General features: G+C 46.8%; 1 protein-coding gene across 4 annotated transcripts in view; it reads left to right on the top strand.

The window, feature by feature from the left end:
- The first annotated feature begins 6,044 nt into the window (after nt 1-6,044).
- Nucleotides 6,045-16,125, top strand: part of ATL3 (atlastin GTPase 3) — a 35,231-nt gene continuing 25,150 nt past the window's right edge. The window contains exons 1-3 of one of the 4 annotated variants that reach the window (XM_020968063.2): nt 6,045-6,240; nt 10,540-10,634; nt 15,484-15,573. Coding sequence is in view for 1 of the 4 variants with exons in the window: in XM_020968061.2 (XP_020823720.1) it covers nt 6,186-6,240 (55 nt within the window). In the remaining 3 variants the exon portion in view is untranslated. The remainder of the gene's footprint in view (nt 6,241-10,539; nt 10,635-15,483; nt 15,574-16,125) is intronic. The other 3 variants (XM_020968064.2, XM_020968062.2, XM_020968061.2) reach the window with 3 other exon arrangements.

The following is a 16,125-nucleotide window of genomic DNA, read 5'->3' as shown; positions in this document are numbered from 1 at the left end:
CCGCACACTTTCCACCTGGACTGTGGCCCCGACTTTCCAGTTTGCAAGAAAGGGGTGGGGAAGGGAGAAAACTGCTCTCTCTCTGGCACTGAGCAGCCAGTGGTGCAGTAGAATGGAATCTGGAGTCAAGGCCTTGGGTTCAAATCTTATTTCAGATGGGTACTCCCAGTGTGACCGAAACTCTCTAGGCCTCAGTTTTCTTATTTGTAAAATAAGGGGAGAAGCTGGGCTAAAAGATCTTTCTCTGGGACCCTTCAAACTCAAAACAACAAAACCCCCTTTTGAGTTCGTGACCACTTTAATGAGTAAGGGAAATAGTAAAGTAAGCCAGGTGCAGAGCTGGGGAGCACAGTGGGCCAGGAACAGAAATTCCTCAATGGCCCCAACTTCTGCTTTTCTCTCATAGCCCTAGAAAGCACAGTGCTTGGGCCATGGGAGGAAAAAGGGAAAGGAAGAGGATAAGCATTGCTATGGTGCCTAGTGTGTGCCCGGCTTCTTGCAAATGTTTTCTGCTTTGAACCTCACAGCAAGCCTGGGAAGGAGGTGCTTTTATCCCCATTTTACAGTAGAGGAAACTGAGGCTGTGAGAGAGTCAGGGACTTGCCCTGGGTCACACAGCTAGGAAGTGTCCCAGGCCAGATTTTGACTCAGGTCTCCTTGACCTTGGCAGCTAGATGGTAGAGTGGATAGAGCTCTGGGCCTGGAATCAGGAAGATTTGAGTTCAAATCCCGCCTCAGAAACTTCCTAGCTGTGTGACCCTGGGCAAGTCACTTTTGCCTCAGTTTCCTCATCTGTAAAATGAGCTGGAGAAGGAAATGGCAAACCAGTTCAGTATCTCTGCCAAGAAAACCCTAAATGGGGTTATTGAGTGTCAGATGTAACTGAAAATGATGCCACAACAGCTTCTTGACACCAGGCTCAGCCCTCTTGCCCTGTGCTCCTAGCTACTTAATAGATGCTGGCTAATTGACTAAATCGGTTGATCTGTGGTTTGTCCTGTCCCCTGCTGGGGCAGAACCCAACCCCCAACACTTGCCAAGCAGCCCCCACTTCCCCAGTTCTCCCACCCCCCTTCCCCAATCATCCCCCCAAAGCCTTGAACTTGGCAAGAGAAGCTCTTGAGGCTGGGCTTCCTCCATCAGACCCACAGTCCAGCAGCAGGCCCAGACGGGAGTTTTTCCAGTCTGCTAGGACTTGCCACGGCTTGGTCTCTGCTGGCACTGCCTGTGGAACCCGGGTTGCCCACTAACCATGATGAGTCATGGGAGGAGGCCTTCAGTGGAGGAAAGTTTAATGGGACAGTAAAGGACCCTGTGCTCCTGGACACTCCCTTGTGGCTGGGGTGGGGGAGCGAGGTCAGAGGGATGTTTGCTTGGGCCCCATCCCTTCTCCACCCCTGCCTGGGCACATTCCAGCTCCTCAGGCAGTGGCCTTCGATCGGCCTGCTTCTGGGTTGTGCAGCCACCACCACCACCACCGTCATGGCACGTGTGCTGCCCTCCGAGTGTGTGTATGTGTGTGAGTGTATGTATGTATGAGTGTGTAGGTATGAGTGTGTGAATGTATATGAAATTGTGTGTGTGTATGGGAATGTGTTGTGTGTAATATGTGACTGTATATGGGAAGGCATACGTGTAAGAGTATGTGGGCAGAGGTGTGAGCATGTATGTGTGTGTATATATGAGATTGTATGTGTATGTGAGAATATGTTGTGTGTAAGATGTGACTGTATATGGGAAGGTATGTACATAAAAGCATGTGGGCAGATGTGTGTATGTGTCTGCGTGTGCATATATACATGTATGTATGCATGTGAGTGTGCCATTTCAGAACAACCGAGCAGAGTGGTATGGAGAGCAGGAGCTCCTTCCAGGTGCACACCCAGATACTTCTGCTTGCTGCTAACCGCTGAGCCTTCCCAGCCCTGCCATTTATGACCCCTGGGACACAGGACAAGGCCCTTCCCTCTGTGGGTTTGTATGATGGGGGGCAGGGGCAGAGGATCTCTAAGCTCAGAACCCTGCAGGTCTCAGGAGGAGCCAGCTCCTGGTTTTTATTACGAGATTTCGCTGGCAAAACAAGGAGGACCACAGCCTCCCGTCCAGCCTCCTTTCCTCCGAAGGTCTTTCTTTGGTCTGTGCTTTGTATTCTCTTCGATATGGACCCATTGTCTCCTGGACAGGCACGAAGCTTCTGCAGGGCAAGGTTGGATTGCTTTTGATCTTGAAGTCTCTAGGACCTTGGGTGGTGCCTGGCACACGGTAGATGCTTGACCAATGGGGGCTGATTCATGGTCGGCAGAAGTGGCTTCTGTTCTAGACATGGTTCTTGCTGAGAGACCCTGGGCAGGTCACCGACCCTCTCTGTGTCTCAAATTCCTCATCTGTAAAATGGGAATGATAATATCTGTCATTCTTCTCTTAAGCAGCAGTTTGGAGGCTCAAGTCAGATAATGTATGTAAAACACATTGCAGACTTTTGTTTTTATTCAGTTGTGTCTGACTCTCTGTGATCCCATTGGGGGTTTTCTTGGCAGAGACGTTGGAGTGGTTTGCCATTTTCTTCTCCAGCTCATTTTACACATGAAGAAACTGAGGCAAACTGGTTAAGCAACTTGTCAGAGATACTGGAGTGGTTTGTCACTCCCTTCTCCAGCTCATTTTTTTTTACAGGTGAGTAAACTGAGGCAAACAGGGTGAAGTGACTTGCCCAGGGTCACATAGCTAGTAAGTGTCTCAGGCCAGATTTGAACTCAGGGGGGCAGCAAGGTGGCACAGTGGATAGAGCGCCGGCCCTGAAGTCAGGAGGACCTGAGTTCAAATCTGGCCTCAGACCAAACACTTGACACTTACTAGCTGTGTGACTCTGGGCAAGTCACTTAACCCCAACTGCCTAAAAGAAAAAACAAACAAACCAGATTTGAACCCGGCAAGATGAGTCTTCTGCCCTGCGCTCTATACACTGTGGTGCCACCTTGCTGCCCATTACAAACTTTAAAGGGTTATAAAAATGCCAGTTCTCATGACAGGTGCTTGACATTGTATATTATGTGATATGGTATTATGCGCTGCATACTGCTTCATAGGATGTATACCACGGCAGGGAGGCAGGATGGCAAAGAGTGTCACGAGAAACCTGAGTTCGAATGCTGCCTCTGGCCCTTACAGGCAGGGTGTATCTCAGAACTTCAGTATTCACCTCTGTCAAATGGGACTAGGACTACTGGCGTCCCCTGCACCAGAGGGCTGCTGCCAAGACGGAATGAGATGATGTGTTTAAAGAATTCTAGGCATCAGCTGTTATTCTAAATAGTCTCCTGTGCCTCACTCACCAGAATAATAAGAATCCACAAGAATACAGCATGTCAAGTGTGTTTCCTCATGACAGTCCTTTGAAGGAGCTTGTGCAGCCCTTATCTGAACCCTTTTCAACAAGGAAGAAACCATTGCCCGAGACCACGGAGCTGCCCAGTGGCAGGATTAGAACTCAAGCCCAGGTCTCCTGACTCTGCTTGCCTTTCGAAGAGGCCGCTAGAGCCACCATTGAGGGAACAAAATCAGTCAGCAAACAATTATTTATTGAGCAATTGCTGTATACAAAGGCCTGCACTGAGTCCTGACCCTGACCAGGATCCAGTTTAGATAAGACAAGGAAGGGCCCCTGTGCTTCTGGAGTGGATGGACAAGAACATGCAGCTTTGGAATCAGAGTCGGAGGTTCGAGGCCCAGCCCCTCTCTGGGCCTCACCTTCTCCTTATGTAAAATGAAATGGCTGCACTAGTGAACTTGGAGACGCCTTCCAGCTCTGTGTTTGCTCCTGGGGCCTTCATTGCCACCCAGTTCCTTGGGCTGGTTGCTCTGGGGCCCCTGGAATAAAATATGATGAAGAGACTGGGCAGGACCTGAAAGAAGATGGTCAGGAGGGTGGGTGGGGGGTGCAGACAAGGACTCTGCCTGCGGCTTCTCCTACTCCCCTCCCACAGCACTTTTGGAGGTCACTAAGTCTGATCTCCTCAGGAGGAGCCTGGGCCCCAGACAGGGGTAAGTGACTGCCCCAAAGTCTCACGTAGCAGAGCTGGGATGCTCATCTGGGTTTTCTGATTCAGATCCAAGGCTATTTCTACAACATAAATGTGGCCCAACCTGGACCTCTCAGATCTGGTTTGAAGTGCTCAGAGGCTTCAGAATGACTGAGAGAATGGATGGTGACTGATAAGCAAACCTGGCCAGAAAGAAGGCTCTTTCTGGGGGTGGCTGAGGGCCAGTGATGATACAGCAATTATGCTCGTGACGGCCTGGACCATGCTGCTGCTGCAGGAGTACAGTATCCTCCCCTTCCTCCTCCGTGGACTCCAGGCGACTTAAAATATAGCAATGGCTCACTTGTAGGCTTATGGGAAGGGTCCTAGAGATCATTTAGTCTCACCCCCTCATTTCACAGAGGAGAACGAAGATCTGGGGAAGGGAAGGGACATGGCCAGGGTTACACAGCCAGTTTGGTGGCCATGGAGATCAGAACCCGTGCAGAAGGGCAGGATCTGCCTTTTCTGTGGCCTCAGAGTGCTTTAGGACCCAAACTCTCTCAGGTAGAATGTGATTGTTTTCATTTTTCTTTGAAAAACATTTTTTATTTGGTCCTTAATAAATGCTTGTTGACTTTTTTTTGGCTATCCCCCCTTTTTTATATTTAATTATTTTTAGTTTTCAACATTCACTTCCATAAGATTTTGAGTTTTAAATTTTTTCCCCCTCCCCCAGAAGGTGTACAATCTGATATAGGCTCTACATAGGTATTCATGTTAAGCATGTTTTCCCATTAGTCATGATATAAAGAACAATTAGAACTAATGGGAGGAACCACAAGAATGAAGCAATAAGACAAAACAACAAAGGAAAAAGAGAGCAAATAGTCTGCTTCCATCGGCATTCAGACTCCATAGTTCTTTCTCTGGGTGTGGATGGCAATTTCCATGGCGAATCTTTTGGAGTTGTCTTAGATTCTTGCTTTGCTGTGAAGAGCCAAATCTATCAAGGTCAGCCATCGCACAGTGGGGCTGTTACTGGGTACAGCGTTCTCCTGGTTCTGCTCATTTCACTCTGCGTCAGTTCATGGGAGCCTTTCCAAGTTTGAATGCTTGTTGACTTGTGGACCAAGAACTGAAGGCCCCCATGCCTGAGGCAGTGAATTTAAGGTCAGCTCAGGCTTGAGCTTGGCTTTGCCATCTCTTGCGATCTTGGGCGTGACATATGCCCTCTCTGAACCTCAGTTTATTTATTTGTAAAATGAAGGATCTGGATGAAACAGAATCCAAGGTTGGTTCCAGTGTGCTCTAGGGAGCCCCAGATTTATCATTAGTAGTCCTGGGTTAAAGCACCCTCTCTGTCCTTTACTGGCTGCAGGCATGTTACTGAATTTCTTTGGGCCTCAACTACAAAAAAGTGAAAATAATCCGTGTGCTGGCTGTGAACACCTTTGGGTGTCATGATTATTCCCCTTTCCAGGCCTCAGTTTCCCCGTTTATAAAATGAACAGGATGGTCTGGATGGGCTGCAAGGCTCACATGGCTCTACGCCCCCTCTTTCTCCCCCTTCCTCTTCCGCTTGGCCTGCTGGGAGTTGTAGTTCAGCGCGACAGTAAGGCTAAGCGATCTGGTTACATGGCGTATGTATCGCCACTAGAGTGGATGCCCCTGGAGGACCCGGCCTGCTTCGTTTTTATCTTTGCAGCAGCAGCCCCTCCCCGACACAGGCCTGGACCCTCGTACGTGCTGGTTTGGACACGAGGCCCCGACAGGCGGGCCATCCGCTGAGCTCCCGCGTCGCCGCTTGGCCTCCTGGGAGTTATGGTTCCATGGAAAGCTGAGAGCCCGAGAGCCGAGCTTTCCTTCTAGGCCTCCGCGCTTTCGCATGGACTGCTGGGAGTTGTGGTTTCTTGGGAGCTCCAGAACCTGAATGGGCGCGAGAGTGGGACTACGTTTCCCAGGAGGCTGCGGAGGGCGGGGCCCGCGGCCCCGCCCCTGGACGCCGGCCCGGCCCGGGTGCGCGTGCGCAGCCCGTTTCTCCTGGCACCCGAGTGCCCGCCCGTTTCCCGCCCAGCTCCGCCTGCCCGCCGTTCGCCCGCCCGCCATCAGGCCCGGCCCGGCCCGCCCTCCCCCTGCCGTCCGGGCTGATGAGGAGGCGGCTCCATGTTTTCTTTTCTGCGAGCGGCGGCGGCCTCGACAGAAAGCGGGGAGAACACAGGTAACCCCGCGCCCCCCGAGCCTCGGGTCCTTCCCCCCCTCAGTGTCCGCCCCCGTAAAGCGAGGCCACAGGATGAGTGGTCTTGGGGGTCCCTGCTCCTCGCTGCCCCTCAGCTTCTCTGCCCATGAAGGGCGGGGTTTAGGCCGGGTGGTCTCCAGGCCCTCCCCTCCCCAGCCTCAGTTTTCCCATCTGTATAATGACGTCGTTAGACCAGGTGCTCCCGTTAGATCCCTCCCCTTCCTTGGGCCTCAGTTTCCCTGTCAGCAAAAAGAGAGTTACATGGCTCCTTCCCCATCTCGGGCCTCAGTTTACCTATTTGTTGAAAAGAGGTACGACTAGTTGATCTTTAGGGGCCCTCTCTCTCTTTGGGGCTCAGTCTCCCCCTGTGTAAAGTGTGTAAAGTTTCCTGCGTGGCTCCTCCTTCCTTTGCTGTGGTGATGGGCCGTGTGCGTGGGTGGGATCTTTTTTGCCATCTCAGTAGGTTCCTTCTGTCAACCTCCTCCTTGTCCCTGTGTGTTCCTGTTTGTGCCCCAGAGCAGTGTGGGGGAAGGGGCATCCTTCCCTTGTGCTCCCTTCCCAGAGCAGTGGGGGCATCCTTCCCTTGTGCCCCCTGCCCAGAGCCCTAGGGGAGGGGGCATCTTTCCCCTGTGTTCCATGCCCAGAGCAGTGTGGGGCAAGGGGCATCCTTCCCCTGTGCTCCCTTCCCAGAGCAATGGGGTAAGGGATCCCTCCCCTGTGCCCCCTGCCCGGAGCAGTGGGGGAAGGGGCATTCTTCCCCTGTGCCCCCTGCCAAGAGCATTGGGGGGCATCCTTCCCTTGTGCCCCCTGCCCAGAGCCCTAGGGGAGGGGGCATCTTTCCCCTGTGCTCCCTGCCCAGAGCAGTGTGGGGGAAGGGGCCCCTGCCCTGTGCCTCCTGCCTGGTGACCAGGAGACAGCCCTCTTTGGGGCGGTTGGAGTTGGGGTTTCCTGTCTAAGCTTGATTTCTGCCAATCCTGTTTGCCCCACCCTTTTGGGCACCACAAGTGCAGTGGTGAGTGACCCCACCACGCGGTGATCCCCTTTAAAGGTCCTCCTTCCTTTGCAGACATTTCCACCCCATTGGACTAGAAAGTTTGGCTATATTAGGGTGGAAAGATGGAGGAGGGGGTACACTGAAGGCTCCAGGCTAGTCATTACAGGCATAACTCATCTCAGGGAAGAGGGCAGGGTTTGGAATCCAGGCCCTTCAAAAACCAGACTCTGCCATCCGGTACCTACCTGTGTGTCACCTTGGGCAAGGCTCCCCTTCCCCCTCAGGGCCCCCTCTCATCTCAGCCATGGTCCTGCCACGTGGAGTCTGCTAACTGTTACTCAACTTTTATTAAATCTGCCCTGGGAGCGGTGAAACTTAAATTATTTTTAACCTGGATCTCTCTGCCTCAAGGGATTGAACCAAAAGTGTGGTAGGGAATTTGGTGTTCTATCAGGTTTTTCTTACATGACCGAAAGAATATGAACTTCACTTGGAGAAAATTTTCAAAAGATTTTGAGTGCGTGTTTCCTTTTTTTGAAAAGAGAGCTCAAGGGAATCATAAAAGTACTAATCCCCGCCCCCCCCAATTTTGAATGTAACATGTAGAAGCTTCCACAGGTTCCATTTGTGAATGTTCTAGACTCAAAAGTGAGGAGCCTGAGTGGGAAAACTTGTCTAAAGCCAACAAATTTCAGGTCGCTCTGGTCTGAGGAGTTGTATGGAAACTGCAGTAGAAAGGAGAGGCAATGGCTAAGTGGGGCCTGGGCAGGCCTCCTGCTTCCACTGGGAGAGGCCTTTTTTACGGAGTCCCTTTTAATGGATGAAATAATGAAAGGAAGAACTGTGGTTTTTAAAATCTGTTTCAGAATTTTAGCTATGTTCCCAGTCTGCGATTTTAGAGAGTTATCTGAGGCACCAAGAGGTTAAGTCATTTGCCCAGGGTCTCAGGTTGGCTATCTGTAATAGGTGAGATTTTTTTTTCTCTTTTTGGTGAGGCAATTGGGGTTAAGTGACTTGCCCAGAGTCACACAGCTAGTAAGTGTCAAGTGTCTGAGGCCAGATTTGAACTCAGGTCCTCCTGACTCCAAGGCTGGAGCTTTATCCACTGTGCCATCTAGCTGCCCCTGTAGTAGGTGAGATTTGAACCCACATCTTCCTGACTCCAAGTGCCACATTGCCTTTTCTTTCAAATATATGATAATGGGGAAAAAAAAGTCCCAAAAGGACAAACTATAGTATAGTATAGGATAGTGGTGTCAGACTCCAGGGGAAAGGGGGCTACCATCTGGCTGCATATTGACTTAGCAAGCCACATATTAACATAATTTGTTTTATTGTATTTTTATTTATTTTGTTAAATATTTCCCAGTTACATTTTGTTCTGGTTTGGCTGCTGTGCCTCAGGCTCAGTCCTTGTGTTTGATGCCTCTGCTGTTGTGGGGTAGATATGTAGTATAGCCTTGAAGAGCTGGGTTCAAGTCCTGACTCTGACACATCTTGGCTGTATGACCTTATCTCATTGCTCTAGACAGGGGTGGGGAACTTGCTTCCTGGAAGCCACATGTGGCCTTTTGACTGAGTCCAAGTTTTACAGAACAGATCCTTTTATTAAGAGGATTTGTTTTGTGAAGTTTGGATTCAGTCAGAGGGCCGCACTTGAGGACCTAGGGGGCAAAATGTGGCCTCCAGGCCGCAGGTTCCCTACCCCTGCTTTAGGAAGCTCTTCAAGACTCTTCAGTTACAGAGAAGGAGCTAACTGTGTTGGTCGAGAGAGTGTTCTCATTTGGGAGGGCTTTACTCCAGTGAAATCACAAGTTCAGTCTTTCTCCCTTACAATTCCAGGATTGTTTCCACGCTAACACATTGTTTCATGACACCGGTTCTGTCCTATGACAGGTGTCTCTCAGAGTTCCTGTTTTTAACATGACTGCTTAGGAAAGGAAACATAACCTCACTTGGCATTTCTTTTCATGATCGTTTTCCTATGTGACATTGTAAACTCATCAAACCAAGAGAGAAAGCACTTTGTAAAGCATTCTATCAGTGTTAGCTGTTATTATTTTAGAAGAATTAGACCATGGCAAGTACTTGATTTTTTAAAAAGTCAATAAAAATAAGGGGAAATAGAGATTGTGTTGATTAGAAAAGCAACTTACCAAGCAATAGTTTAAATACTTTTTAGACTAGAGAGAGCACCAGCTGTGGAGTCAGAGGACTTGACAAATTATGCAGCCTCCCTGGGTCTCAGTTTCCTCATCTGTAAAATAATGGGGTTGGACTAAGTGACTTCTTTTTTTTTTCCTTTTTGATGAGGCAGTCCAGGTTAAATGACTTGCTCAGGGTCACACAGCTAGTAAGTGTCAAGTGTCTGAGGCTGGATTTGAACTCAGGTCCTCCTGACTCCAAGGCTGGAGCTCTATGTACTGTGCCACCTAGCTGCCCCCAGGTGACTTCTGAGGTTCCTTCCAGCTCTAGAGTGAGGATCCCATTTTAAAAACATTGTATACTGGTGGAAGCCTCATGCTTTGGGTTTTCTCTTTGAAGGAAAGGGTGATGGGTGATACAAAAAAATCGAACATTGCTACACTTTTTCAGGAGGCTCATCATAGACTTTCTAGAAACCATAGGTCAGAGGGAGTGATTTGCTGCTTCTCACAGTGGTACAGAGCATATGTATTATGGCAGGTGTGTAGGTAAAGTATTTATATCCTTTATGGGATGTTTTTAAAGTGTTCTAAATCATTTTTTTTTTGTGAGGGCAGTTGGGGTTAAGTGACTTGCCCAGGGTCACACAGCTAACGAGTGTTATGTGTCTGAGGCCGGATTTGAACTCAGGTCTTCGTGACTTCAGGGCTGGTGCTCTATCCACTGGGCCACCTAGCTGCCCCTAAATCATTCTTAAAGTGTTCAGTCTACTCTCATTTTAACAAACTATCTTTTTTTTTTTTTTAACAAACTTATCTTCTGAAAACAAATTTCAAGCTGTGATTTCAGAGCATTTAGGGGACTTTGTAGGCTCCCATAGTCACTGTGTCAGCAGTGCACTTGAACCCAGCTCATCTGTCTCAAGGCAGCTCTCCTGCCCCTAATCGAGGCTGCTTCTTGGGCTCCGTTTGAAAACATTTCTTTGAAATCTAAGGATACCTTCCGGAAGTTAAGGAAAGAGCTTCTGACCTTTTCAGTTTGTTAGATGCTAATATATTAATGGAGGTCCTACCATCAGCACACAGTAGTCAGTTTGAAACTTGGAAGGGTCTACGTTTTGTGATGTGCTTTATAAATTCTAGGGATCACAGGATGAGAACAGGAAGGACCTTCCGAACTTGTGTCTGGTTCCATCCTTTTACAGAGGAAGAAACCTAAACCTGGAGACTTGGCCAAGGTAACGCTTTAGATAATTAGGAGCAGAGGGTGGAGCCGAGGTCTTTCTCTAGGTCTCTTGTTCTTCCGCTCAGTGAGCAAGCATTTAATAACGCCTGTGATGTGCCAGGCGCTGTGCTGGTCTCAGCAGCAGCTGTGATTGGAGATGGTGCCACTCCATGTCAATTTCTGGGTTACCAAAGCATTTCCAAAATATTAGTTTTGTTGCAGTTGTCATTCAGATGCTTGTGAAATGACAGGGATTCAGTTGTCTCTGGAGAAGGTTCTCAGATCTGTGTCTATAGCTCAAGACTTTCCTGAGCTCTAATCTGGTCTGACCTGCTGCATGTTCCGTCGGCACTGCCGACCCAGCCTGTCCAGAACAGAACTCCTTAGCCCTCGCCTCTCCTCTCTCCCAGACACTTTCCCCTTGCAGCCTTCTCTGTGTTCATGTCAAGGCCAGATGATTCTCTAGAGAGCCAGTCTGATGACAGCTCTCATGGCTTCCACCTCTAAAACATCCCTATTTTGGTTCCGGTCCTCATCTCCTCGGGTCTCTGCCTTGGTTTTCTTTCCGAGTCAATCCATCCTCTCTAGGGCTGCCAACCTGATTTTTTTTTTTTGCTTTTTGGTGAGACAAATCAGGGTTAAGTGACTTGCCCAGGGTCACACAGCTAGTAATTATGTGCCTGAGGCCAGATTTGAACTCGGGTACTGCTGAATCCAGGGCCGGTGCTCTATCCACTGCGCCACCTACAACCTGATTTTCTTAAAGCACATGTTTGACTGCATCCCCGGTACTCTGTATTTTGAGGAACAAACTCGTTTGTTTGATGTCTGAAATCCTTCCCAGCTGGCTTTGGCTAGGCTTCTTATTGGTTACTCCTCTTTGTAAACTTCATGGTGCAGCCAAGCCTCCGTCTTTCACTTGTCGTACTCCATTTCTTGCCGTTCCCCCATGCCTGGAACGTACTCCATTCTCACCTTTTCCTTTTGGGATTAGAATGGGAGCTCTCAGAGGGCCGAGTCTGTTCTCTGTATCCTCAGTGCTTTGCGCACAATAAGGACTCAGTGAATGCTTTTCCATTCCATTTCCTTGCCTTTGCTTGCCCAGGCCCTGGCAGCCCGGTGGGCTGGCCCTCATTAGACCTGGAGCTTTCCTTTTGTGATCACTGAAACATTCCTGTAAGAAAAGAAAGTGCTTTAGGTGTCACTGGTTGCTCTGCCTCTGGGAATCTCTCTTGTTTATTGTATGACAGCCCAAGAGTCACTATCTACACAGCCTTTCCGGACCACCGGAGCTGCTCTGTCGGCCTTCAGCCAAGTACCTCGCATTCATGTCTATGTGTGTACCTCTCCTTGATAGAATGTGAGCATCTTGAAGACAAGAACGGGCTTCATTTCTTTCTTTGTTGTTTTTCACAACTGAAATACAACAAGACGAAATTTATGCCAAGTAGGACAGTGTGCAACAGAGTGATGGAGATGATACTGATAATTCTTATGTCTGTGGCACTTTAAAGTTTACAAAGCACTTTCCTTCGGACAACCTTATGAGGTAGGGAGTGCAGGAATTTCCCCCATTTTTACAGGTGAGGAAACTGAGATTTAGAATAGCTACGTGACTTCCTTTTTAAAAATAAGCTTATTGTTTTTACTTTTCAGGTAACAGATATTTAAAAAATTAACTGTATCTCCTACTGCCCCACCCCACATTGAGCGAATTAAAAAACAAAACATCATAACAAAACTGAACAAAATTTCTTCAACACGTCTCCGTAGTTAGACAGACAAGTTCCCACGTTAGCCACGTCTGAATGTGTGTCGCTTTCTCTCTCCCTCTCTGTCTCTCCATTTTAAGTTTGTCACTCCCTGTCAGGAGGTGTGTGGTATGTTTCCATTTTATTCTCTTGGAATACTGTTTTTACTGATAACATTCTGAAGTTTTTCAGAGTTACTTTTCTTCCACAGTCTTGTCACTGTTCTAGTTCTGTTCACATTGTTCTGCATCAGCTCGTAGAGAACTTTGAAGTTTCTTCTGAAATTGTCCATTTCATCATTTCTCACAATGCATTATACTCATACATCACAATTTGTTTAGCCAGTCTTTAATAGGATATTCTCTAGTTTCCAATTTTTGGCTGTCACAAAAGAGTTTTTATTTATGTTTGTATGTATGTATATATATGTGTATACACACGCACACATATACATATGTATATATTATTTATATGTATATATGCACATAAACACATACATCCATATATCCATTCATCCATCCATACAACACACACACACACACACACATATACACATTATATGTACATATACACAAACACACATACACATATTCTTTTCCTCTTCCTTTGATTTCTTTGAAGTATAGGCCAATAATGGTTTAGCTGTGTCAAAGGGCAGTCACGGTTTGGTAACTTGGGGCAGAATTCCACATTGCTTTCCTGAATGCCTGGATCACTTCATAGCCCTACCAACAGTACACTAGTCTACTTGTTTTCCTCTGTCCCCTATAACATTGATCATTTCCTCTCTTGCCCATCTGTCTGATAGGGGTGAAGTGGAACCTCAAAGTTGCTTTAATTTGTATTTCTCTAATTAGTGATTTAGAGCATTTTTTCATTTGATTGTTGATAATATGAATTTCTTCCTTTGAAAACTGCCTGTTCATATCCTTTGGCCATTTATTGATTGGGGAATGGCTCTTAGTCTAATAATTTGGATCAGTTTCTCACATATCTTCAATGAGACCTTTAGCAGAAGCTTGTGGCAAAGATTTTTTCCCAGTTACTTGTTTCACTTTTAATCTTCATGATATTAGATTTGTTTGTGCAAAAATTTTATGTCCAGCTTATTTTGGGCAATCTTCTCTATCCCTTTGTTAGTCAGGAAGTCTTCCCCTTTCTGTAGGTCTGAGAGTTAATTTCTTTCTTGCTCTTCTAACTTGTTTATGATGTGACTTTTTATATCGAAGTCATGGACTCATCTGGAGCTCATCTTGGTATGTGGTGTGAGGGGTTGGGCTAAAACTAATTTCTGCCAGGCTGCTGTCCAGTTTTCCCAGCAGTTTTGGTCAAGTAGTGACTGGAATCTTTGGGTTTATCAAACACAGTGTTTCTGTGTTTGTTCTCTTCTGTGTGGGGGGTACTTCATCTGTTCTACTGATTGCTCTCTCTTTCTCTTTAACTTATACCTAATAATTTTAATGATTACTGCTTTGCAGTATGTTTGAGATCTAGTACTCGTGGTCTCCCTTCTTTCCTCCCTTTTTTCATTATTACTTTGGAGATTTTTTGTTCCTTCAGATGAATTTTGCGATTATTTTTTCTAGCCCTGTAAAATATTTTTTTCGTGAGGTTGACTGATACAGCACTGGATAAGTATATTAATTTAGGTGGCATCGTCATTCTTATCATATTGGCCCTTCCAGGCTAAATGGCTTGTCCAGAGCCACACAATTGATAAATGTCTGAGTTGGGGCTTGAAAACCAAGCATTTGGACTCCAGATCTTGGCTCTGTATTTATATGTGGCTGAGAGAATAAGAAAACCAACCAAACACCGTGTGGAGACTGCAGGAAGAGCCTTCATGAACTAAGCAGAGCCTTAAATTCATGGGCATCCTCCCCCTTCCATATTTAGGAAATGAATGGACGAAGTGGAAACGAGCAGCCACACATTCATCTTTCTTCTCAGACCCCCGGGTTCTTCTGGGCGTTCGTGTCTGCAGCCTAATTCTCCTTTCTTTCTGGAATTGGAAGGCCTCAGATGTTTAGTCAGACCCCATCACTTTATAGCTAAAGAATTAAGAGGCCTGTGGAGGGGATGTCAGTCCAGGGTTATTCCATAAGTTTGTGGCAGACTCAGGATTAGACATCCAGGTTTTCTGATTTCTAGTCCTCTGTGCTTACATTCTACCAGCTTTCTCCTTTACATAGTCATAACTGATCTTAAGGAAGACCCTGTAAAGTTCTCAATCATCAGAGAAAAAGCAGTTGTAATCTCTGTGTTAATGCAAAGGCAGGAAAGTATACTGCTTTTTAGAAAGATTTTCAATAGTAATTGAAAGAAAAAGAATGTTCTGCTAACCCTTCGTTTTCTGAAACACTCGTTTTTGTCCTGGTTATCCTAGTTTCTTGAGGTTTCCTGTAGTGCTTTATTTTTACTAGAATCACTTAAAAGCGTATGTGTGACTGTGAACACATAGGCCAACAGCATATATGCTATTTCAAGACAGTTCTTAAACTGGTTTGAATTTGGCTTAGCCTCTCAGCTCCTAGGCTGAATCCTTAACTCTGTTTTTGGATAATGTTTTAAAGGTTGTTAGGAACATGGCATGCCAGTGAGGTGTGTGTGTGTGTGAGTGTGTGCGTGTTTGGGTGTGTTTCCCTTGCCTCTTAAAAAATGCACTGTTTTTAAAAGAATGGAAAATCTTGACTCATAACTTTTCTGAGTCACACACACACACGCACACACACACACACACACACACAAACTGTGATGTAGTCATGGGTTCCCTTGGTTTGTGTTCATTAACTCTTAGGCGCTTGAAATGAGAAGCTTTACAGAAGTTGTTGCAAAAGGCCAGTGAATGATTTAATTCCAATCACATTAGTTAGGGACACGGTCCATGGCAACGTGACCCTGAATGGCTTAACTGTACTCAGTCTACAATCCTGGGTGAATTCAGCAAATACGACCACTTCCAGTTGTCCATGGTTCACCTGGTTTTCTCCTTATACACAAATAACTCTCTCAGGTCCTACAAATAGTTTTGATTTTTTTAAACTTTTATAGATACTTTTCACTACACCTGATTTCTTCCAATTTAAGTCTCAGTGTTGTGCTTTCTTGTAGGACCAACTGAAAAAGTGGGCCGGGATTCAGCAGGCGTGTCTACTCCTATATTTGGCCTTTCAACAGCGGCAGTACAAGTACAATAGCACAGTTTGTATCATTTATTTACTTGAATATACTTGCAATACCAAAGTAATCTCTTTTCCCCCTTGTTTTCAAATTGGACTAGAATTTTTTTTTAAGGATCAGAAAAGCCCGAGGTTAATGACAATATTAGGCTGAGATACAGCCTTGCCTGCCGCAGAACTTATTCCTTGGTTTTGCTGAGTGACAGCAGGGGTAGCGGATAGAGTGTTGGACTCAGGGCTCCCAGGCTCATTGCGGGCCTAGATTCACAGCTCCATAGCTCCACAGCTGCAAGGGCCCCTAGAAGCGGTCTAATTCACCCCCACCCCCCATGCCCCCATTTTAAAGATGGGGAAACTGAGGCCAGGGAAGTTCAGTGACTTGTCAGCTAGTCAACAAGCATTTATTACTTGATTACTCCATGCCAGGTGTGGTGCTAGGCCTAGGGAATACAAAGAAAGGTTAGAACAGGGTCCTTGCCTTAAGGAGCTCACAGTCAAATGGGGAAGACAACGTGCAAACAACATACATACAGGGTAAAGTAGAGGTCATCTAGTTTATCTAGGATTATGGGGG

Source organism: Phascolarctos cinereus, unplaced genomic scaffold (genome assembly GCF_003287225.1).
Source record: "Phascolarctos cinereus isolate Bilbo 61053 unplaced genomic scaffold, phaCin_HiC Scaffold_9;HRSCAF=440, whole genome shotgun sequence".
In the NCBI taxonomy this organism is placed as follows: Eukaryota; Metazoa; Chordata; class Mammalia; order Diprotodontia; family Phascolarctidae; genus Phascolarctos; species Phascolarctos cinereus.
The sequence above is the reverse complement of the archived record's forward strand: the minus strand, read 5'-3'. Positions and strand labels throughout refer to the sequence as shown.